At 64.3% G+C, this 8057-nt stretch overlaps 1 protein-coding gene and 1 long non-coding RNA gene across 2 annotated transcripts; both read right to left on the bottom strand.

Annotated features, from left to right (window-relative positions):
- Positions 1 to 58: 58 nt before the first annotated feature.
- ADRB3 (adrenoceptor beta 3) lies at positions 59 to 7691 on the bottom strand. The gene is made up of 6 exons (XM_075736842.1): positions 6154 to 7691; positions 1724 to 1827; positions 1429 to 1511; positions 1199 to 1318; positions 827 to 920; positions 59 to 462 (listed from the first exon to the last, which is right to left on the bottom strand). Exons 1-6 carry the CDS (start codon positions 7446 to 7448, stop codon positions 377 to 379), a joined length of 1782 nt encoding a protein of 593 aa, XP_075592957.1. The 5' UTR covers positions 7449 to 7691; the 3' UTR covers positions 59 to 376.
- LOC142598372 (uncharacterized) lies at positions 3634 to 6147 on the bottom strand. Its single transcript, XR_012832622.1, has 2 exons — positions 4500 to 6147; positions 3634 to 4467 (listed from the first exon to the last, which is right to left on the bottom strand). It is a non-coding gene; the product is annotated as an uncharacterized LOC142598372 (long non-coding RNA).
- Positions 7692 to 8057: the final 366 nt, after the last annotated feature.

The following is an 8057-nucleotide window of genomic DNA, read 5'->3' as shown; positions in this document are numbered from 1 at the left end:
CCACGGCATCGCTGTGATTGCACCCGTGGAACGCGTTTTCCTGAGAGGAGGCGGCAGGCAGGGAGGGACAGGACAGCAGGCAAGAGCAGGCTGGCATGGCAGCACCAGAGCACAGTCCAGAGTAACTCCAGGGTATTTGCACTTTCCCATTGTTATTGCAATAAAAGAGGAAAAAAGAACATTTCTGGGAGCAAGGTAGGAATGGAGGGGGCAGGAAGAGGAGACAAGGGATGATATCCACAGCCCAGTTTGTGTCCCCCTGCGAGGATCCATCTCATTTGGCATGAGGCACTTGCAGCTCCTGGCACGGGGCATCCCCACCATCACCCCAGCTCCACTCCCAGAGCTGCAAAGTCTTCTCCGAGCTGCAGCTATTCTATGGTGCTGTGACATCATCCTCATCACCTATATTTTCCTCTGAGAGCTCTTCCTCGTGGGCTTCAGACTTAGTGTCATCTTCCACTGGGGAGAGGAGATGCAGGGCTGCAGCAGGAGGGGGTGGCCCTGCCCCACTGAGGGGAGGTGAAACACCCCCCCCCCCAGCTGCAAACACAGCTGGCGATCCCAGCCCACCCGAGGTGTGGGAACACAGACACCATCCCACCCCACGGCAGCAAAAGCAGAGCTGAGAGCTGGCATGGACCACGGTGTTGAGTCCATGAATGCAAACAAGCACTAACCCCCCCCAGACCACCAATCCCTCCATCCCCGGGGTGAAGCATCCCTGTGGAGGGCACGAGCTGCCACCAAACCCACCGTGGGGCCCACAGACCATCCCCAGCGCAGCCCCCAGCCCACCCACTCGCCCTGGCCCCGCTGCACTCACGGGTGACATGCTGCCCACTGAGATAGACCGGTCCAGCTCCACACTGGAGCACAAAGGTGACAGGAGGGACCAGCTCCAGACCTTTGAGGCTGATCTGCAAAGAGTTGGAGCTCAGAGCCACCCCCCAGCCCAGTCCGGGTAGGCAGCAGCACGGGTTCACCCCCGCGGCACTGTCATGGGGGGGGGGCAACTCCTCCGCACCAGGGAGGGTTTGCAGGCAGTTGCATGGACGTGGCCAGAGCGGGAAGGAGCCCCCAGCATCACCCAGAGCCTCGGCCATGGCTCGGTGGAGACCCGGCTCCCAGGGTGAAATTATTTGAAATTATTACCCTGCATCCAGGGGCCGCACACCGGGCGCTTGGCTGCCCTTACCATGGGGAGAACCGAGGTCCGCAGCGCCGCAATGGGCACCGGCTTGTGGTCTCCGTAGGTGTTTTTTGAATCCACGGCCACCACATGCAGCTCGTCCCTGGCCTCGGCCCCCAGGCAGATCTGCAGAGCCCAGCAGAGACCTTGTGGCAGGGAGCCCAGCCGTCAGCCAGCCCCGCTGCTGGGGCACCCGGCTGTCTCCAACGGGCTCTTCGGCGAGCCTCGGATCTCACCGTTCTCAGCATGAGCAGGTGCTCCAAGAAGTCATCGTCCTCCTTCACCACGCAGCTCCGGGTGCCCGTGTTCAGCTGGCAGCCTGCAGGGACGCAGCCCTGTCGGTGCAAGAGCAAGCCGCCCCTCCGTGCAAGCCTCGGGCGAGCCGAAAGCAAAGGGGAAGCTTCCCTGGGTGCACCTCCGCAGGAAAGGGGGAATCACACCCCACACACACCCACCCCAGCTGCCACCGTCCCCCACCTCGTGCCTACCACCAGGTCCCACCAAAGCAGCCCGGGGCACGCAGCTCCGTACCCCACAGGGCAGTAACCGGCCTCTCCGCCGACAGCGACCTGGAGAAGGGAGAAGAGCTGCTCATCCTCCAGAGCGGATCCAACACCGGCAGCAGGAACCAGCTCCTGTGGAACAAACACCAGAGAAAACAGCCTTCGGCTGCCCTGGAGCAGAAACACAAGGAAGAAATGTGACTTTGGAGCACTGAGAGCAAACTCTCTGGTCTCAAAAGCCCAGAGCCAGGCCAGCAGCTGGACCAGCATCCCCTGGGCAGGAGAGCATCGCTAAGTGAAGAACAAAACCACCACTTACACATCCCCTGGGGAAAGGAAAAGCCTGTTAAATGCATTTACAGACAAACGCAGCTCTAAGAGGATGAGCAGCCTCCCTGCAGCAGGGGAGCACCGTAAGCAGAGGTAGCGCAGGGCACCCTCTGAGCACAGAACGATTTGGGCTGAGCAGAGAGGCTGAAGCCTCAGGGAAGCATTTGGTACTGAGAAAGCACTCAGAGGGCTCTAAATGCCACTCAAGCATCAAGTGCTTTGCCAGCATGGGTATTTAATCTAGCAGCACAAGGACTGGGGTGTCAGAGGGAGCTGCCCCCCCCCATGCACAGCATCAGCCCCAGGGGACCACAGGACCCATCCTTCCCCACACCCTGCCCAGCAGCCCATACCCAGCCAGGGAGAGCCACACCAAGAGAGCAACAAGCACCTGCACCCCATGCCGGCCGCTAATAAAGAGCAGGGGGACCCCAGGAGGTGAAGTTTGGGAATGCGGTGCAGGTGCTTCAGGGGGCAGGTGGCACCAATGCACCCACCAACCCATCACCGCACATCCCCAGGAGGACCTACACCAAACAGGGAAGCTCATCTGAGCCAACTTTAGCTTGATTAGAGATGAGGACACTAGCCCTGCTGGGGGCATGCAGAGACCCCGGGGCCCCCCATTCCCTGGGACAGCCCCCCTTCACCCCTTGCCCAGGGCTTGCCTGCTGCTGGGGAAGTTACTCATTAACACGGTGGGGGGCTAACGAGCAGCTCCTGGGCTGGTGTTGGACTGTGCTGGTCACTCAGCTGGTCACCGAGGGGTACCCTGGGGAGGATGAGGCCATGGGGGGCTGGGGGGGACACAGGACCTGCTTGTGCTCAGGGTCAGCTGCAGGGGTCAGAGACCAGTCCCCCAAGAGCCATCAGAGCCACCAAACCGATGTCTGAAGCTCTAAAATGGAAACAGTCGCCAAGAGCTGCATTTTTCTCTTTATTTAGTGATTTCATCCTTGCTGGGTATTACAAGCAAAACACACCAAGGGAGGATCCCAGCAGGGGAGACCCTGCAGCACCCCGGTTCCTGGGGCTGCAGCCAGACCCCATAGGCTCCGTGTGGGAGCTGGGACATCGCCGGTGGCACTGGGTGCCTCTGCATGGGCTCCCGGGCAGGGATGGGGCGGCCAGGGCAGCTTGGGGGGCTGTGGGTGCATGGGGTGCCCCAGACATCATCCTGGCATGGGGCTCTCCGCCTCTGCCCAGCAAATATTCACACTGGTAAAAGACTCCCGAATTATGGAGGGATGGTGGTGCCAACTTTGTGGTGCGTTCCCAGGCTGGCAAACCCCCGGGGGGCACAAAGCTCCCTCCAGGGGGTACAGGGCTGGTGGGTGCTGTGCCCGGCCCCGGGGAGGGACACCCCTGCTTGCCAGGGAGCCCCAGCTCTGCCTGCCCTTTGGGGGTGCAGGACACGTGGCAGGGCAGGGGTCCGGCACCCCGCACACCCAGAGCACAGCTTCTCCCTGCCTGCCCGCTCAGGGGGTCCCTGCCCACCACAGCCCCAGCAGCCCGGGACGGGGATGCACCCCGAGGCTCGGGCAGCCCCTCGGGAAGGACACGTGGAAGAAGCATCCCTCTGCTCAGCACAGATTCGAAGGCATCGCAAAATTTTGAAGGTTTATTTCACACAGAGGGTGGGGGGGAGAGACAAAACAGGACAAAAACTTTACAGTCACTGTGACATATTTACAACCAACATCATCCCCAAAGGTCGCCATGCAGCAGCGTGGCATGGGCACAGCCACGAACACGAGCACCCATCTGTACGCGCCCCCCAAGCTCTGCTCGCACTGCAGCGTGCAGAGGAGCTGGACGGGCCCTGTCGCCGCTTCCCACCGCGCTGGCGGCACAAATGGGTTTTAAAGCCGGAGCGAATCACCTCCCTGCCCTCACCCCACTGCCCGCGTACCCAGCCCCGTGTGCAGGGACCTCAGGATGAAAACCGCCCTCCTACAACGCTCCCCCCCGCCTGACCCCGCTGCTGCTCCCCCAGCTTCATCTAAACAGCCCCCCCAGCCCCGAATGGCAGAGAGGCACGGACATCTGCCCTGAGCAGGGAGGGAGGGACAGGGGGAGCTTTGACAAGAGTGTAATTCACTTTTTTTGCTCCCTTTGCTTCCCTGTGCTAAAGGTATCACCGCGGCTCCCGGGATCGCACCCAGCCCTGGGAATGCAGCGGCTGGGGCAGGGATGGAGCAGAGATCCTGGAAAGGGCTCGTGCCTGCAGGACACTCTTCTCCCCTTCCCGACGGGCTGTCCGAAACCCAGCCGAGCCCAGGACGACGGGGTCCTTTGGGAGAGCAGAGCCACTGGCCACCGCATCTCGATGCCGGCCGCACCAGGACGCACCCCCGGGGTGGGGGAGCTCATTCCCGGTCTGCACGGGGAGCACAGGCACGTCCCCAAGGCTGCGCTGCCTCTTGGCGAGCGGCTTGGGAGCTTTTTCCCATCTGGGTGCAGCTCTCCAGCACCAACGGCACAGAGCACCCGGCTCCTCGGGCCCTGCTGCGACCGCGAGCGCTCCCGAGGGAGAACCCCTCTCCTCTCTGGGTGGATGCACGCACTGGAGGGTCCTTCCAGTGCCGTTGCCCCCAGCACCGTTCCTCCGTCCCCTTTGCAACACCCGGCCCTGCAAGAAGAGGGTGGGATGTGACACAGCGTGACACCAGGCTCAACCCTCGCTGCTGCGCAGCGCTGGGGACAGGGACCCAAAGCAACTGCCCCGGCAGAAAGGGGAGCGGCACGCACGGAGAGGGATCCAGGATTGGCACTGGGCAAAAAGCACCACGTGTAAGGTCTGGAGCTCCCACAGCCCGGAAAGCCAAGGCAGCAGAGGCAGCCGCCCCGACGGGGGTTAAAGCATCCCCGGGAGGCGTCAGCAGACGGCCGGGCTGACGCCAGGCTCACGTGCCCCAAAGTGGGCAGCTGCCGCGGGCTGGCCAAAGGCTGCGCTCCCCCAGCGACGGCAGCGGCCAAAGCGGGCAGAGGAGACGCTGCGAGGGACGATGGCTCCGACCCCGCCGCAGCGCCGGCCGAGGGGGAAGCGCGGTCACACTCTTACCGGCTCTCAGCTGCTCCCAGTCAGATGGAAGGACCTGCTGGCATCTCTCTGCCGGCAAACCTTAAACAGGAGAGCGAGCACAGTGTGTGAAGAGCCCAGACCTTTCCCACGATTTACTGTCCCATGTTCCCGCGGTGGATAAATCCTTCCTCAGAACACGCAGCTTCAGAAAACACTTTTTGTGCACATCTCTGCCGCGGCAGCTCTGCCTGCGCGTGCTGGCAGGAATCTCTCCTGCCTTCGGGTGTCAGGAGGGGTTTCTGACCAGAGCAAACCAGTTAAAATCCACAGTAACCAGAATGATTCGAATTTTGTAATACTGATAAAAAAACTCAGGGGGCAAAATCCCCACCCTGTAATTTGCAGAAGGAGGTGTAAACCCATGTAAAGGTGCAGGCAGCGGGCTGGCAGGGCAGAGGCACAGCACAGGCATCCCTGCCAGCCCTCTGCCCTGGCACAGCGCTGCCGGCTTGCGAAGCCCGTCTCTGTGCACAGTGCTGACGGCAGTCAGGGACGGAGGGTGATGAATAAATTCCCTTCCCAGAATTACGCTCCGTCAGAGGGCAAAGCGACCCGCAGAGCCCAGGCTGGCGACAGCAGCCCCCTGGCTGCCTCACTGCAGAGGGGCTCCCCGTGTTTTCCTTCCTTAACAGCAGAAAGTGGGAGCGGGGGGAGCAGGGAGGAAATCCCCGGCTTTGGGATGCGTTCCTGTTCAGCTGGTTCGCTTCCCTGTTCACCACGAGTGTTTTCTTTACCTAGGAACAGCAGACCCAGCCCGGCGGGCTGGGGTGTTCCCCGGGAAGGGACAAGGTGGGACCGGGCTGGGACAGCAGTTTTGCAGCCCAGTGGAGGGGCCAGGGGTTTAGGGGAACCCAAAGGCAGCGGTTCCCAGCCCTGCACTCCAGCAGCCCTCCCGCACACCCCAGGCACCGCCTGCCCTCCGACTCCAGGGACTATCTGCCCTCCAGCTCTGCGCTGCATCGTCAGACCACCGCCCCGCCATCGACAGCCCCCCCGCCGGTCGGTCCCCCGGGTCCCCCAAGCAAGCGCCTGTGGGTACCTACTCATCAAGCTGCGAGCACAGCGTGGTCTGGGTGCCCTGTGGCCGGGACTCGCCCAGGGGCCGCTGCCGGTGGCCGCTGCCCTGGGACAGGCTGGTCTCCTCCGTCCGGCTGCTGCAGCAGCTGCTGCTGCCGCTGCCCTGAGCCTCGCCGTCCTCCCCAGGGCGTCCGGGGGCCGCTGCCTTGCTGTCCTCCGAGGGTCCCCCCCGGGGGCTGAAGGCACAGGGGCAGCGCTGCAGGTCCTGCGAGACGGCGTGGAGACGGCGGTCGGCACGGCGCGGGCAGCACAGCAGCTTGCGGAAGGCGCTCCTGAAGTCGGGGCTGCGGCAGTAGATGATGGGGTTGAAGGCTGAGTTGACGTAGCCCAGCCAGTTGAGGAAGAGGAAGAGCTGATCCGGCACCAGCGGCCGGCAGAAGACCTTGATGATGTTGGCCACGAAGAAGGGCAGCCAGCAGAGCGTGAAGGTGCCCATGATGATGCCCAGGGTCTTGAGAGCCTTGTGCTCCTTGATGGCCAGCAGACGGGAGGGTCGTCTCCGCCGGCCGCTCCTGGAGCTGGGGCTGGGGGGCTCCTGCAGGAACCTCACCTTGTCCTTGCCGATGATCTGGACGTGCCGTGTAGCAACGGCAAAGACACGGACGTAGACGAAGATCATGACAAGCAGGGGCACGTAGAAGGAGATGGTGGAGGAGATAATGGCATAGGTCATGTTGGTGACAAAGTCACAGCAGCGTGGGTCGTCGTAGCAGCGCACTGCCTGCTCGTCCGCCCCGTCCCGCCACCAGTGGTTCATGATGGGGAGGAAGGAGATGAAGGCAGAGATGGCCCACACCATGCACACCACAGCCCGCGCCCTGCCCTTGGTCACCAGCGCCTCGTACTGCAGCGGCGATGTGATGGCGAGGTAGCGATCCACGGCGATGGCGCACAGCGTCTCGATGCTGGCCGTGACGCACAGCACGTCCAGCGAGGTCCACAGCTCGCACACCATCGTCCCGTAGGGCCAGTGGCCGCTCAGCAGGATGGTGGCCCCCGGCGGCACCACCAGCAAGCCCATGATGAGGTCGGCGCAAGCCAGCGAGGTGATGAAAACGTTGGTCATGGTCTGCAGCCGCGGCGTCTTGGCGATGGCCACGATCACCAGCAAGTTGCCGGCCACGATGACCAGCACGGTGAGGCCGAGCGCGGCCCCCACGGCCCACTGCCGGCTCAGGCTGGCCGCCCCGCTGCAGTTGCTGCCGCTGCCCAGCGCTGCCGCCCCCCAGGCGCTGCCGTTGCCTGCGGGCAGGGGACTCATCTCTGCCGGGGGGGCTGGGGGTAGGGGGGGCACGGGCCCCCGCACCCCGACGTGCGCACCCCGCTCCCTCCCCGGGCAGCCCTCCGGGCGGACCGGCGGGGCTGCGGCGGGGCCGGGCTCCCCTCCGCGGTGCTGCCCGGGTCGCTGCGGGGAGGAGGAGCCTTTAAAGGCTCGGGGCGGCCCCGGGCTGCCCCGCTCCGGAGGTCAATGAAAGAAGAGCGGGCTCCGGCACCGCCTCCCCCCCCCCCCCCCACTCCGCCCCGGCCGGGCACCCCCCGGCCCGCCCCGCCCCGCTCCCCTCCGGCACCTCCCCGGTGCACCCCGGCCCCTCGCCGTGCGCTCTTGCCCCGCCGCCCCTCACCGTGTGCCCCGGTCCCACGCCACCCGTCCTCGTTCCCCACGCACCCCGCACCGTGCCGTGCACACACCAGCCCCTCGCCACGCACCCCGGTCCTTCTCTGTGCACCCCTCGCCCTCGGTGCACCCCTCCTTCCCTGGGTGCACCCCTCGCCGCTTGCCCCACGCACCTCAGCACCTCGCCGCGCACCCCTTGCCGCGCACCCCGGGACCTCGCTGCGTGCGCCCCACCGCCTGCCCTTCTCCGTACAG

Source organism: Balearica regulorum, chromosome 27 (genome assembly GCF_011004875.1).
Source record: "Balearica regulorum gibbericeps isolate bBalReg1 chromosome 27, bBalReg1.pri, whole genome shotgun sequence".
NCBI lineage: Eukaryota > Metazoa > Chordata > Aves > Gruiformes > Gruidae > Balearica > Balearica regulorum.
This window is presented reverse-complemented; position numbering and strand designations above follow the sequence as displayed.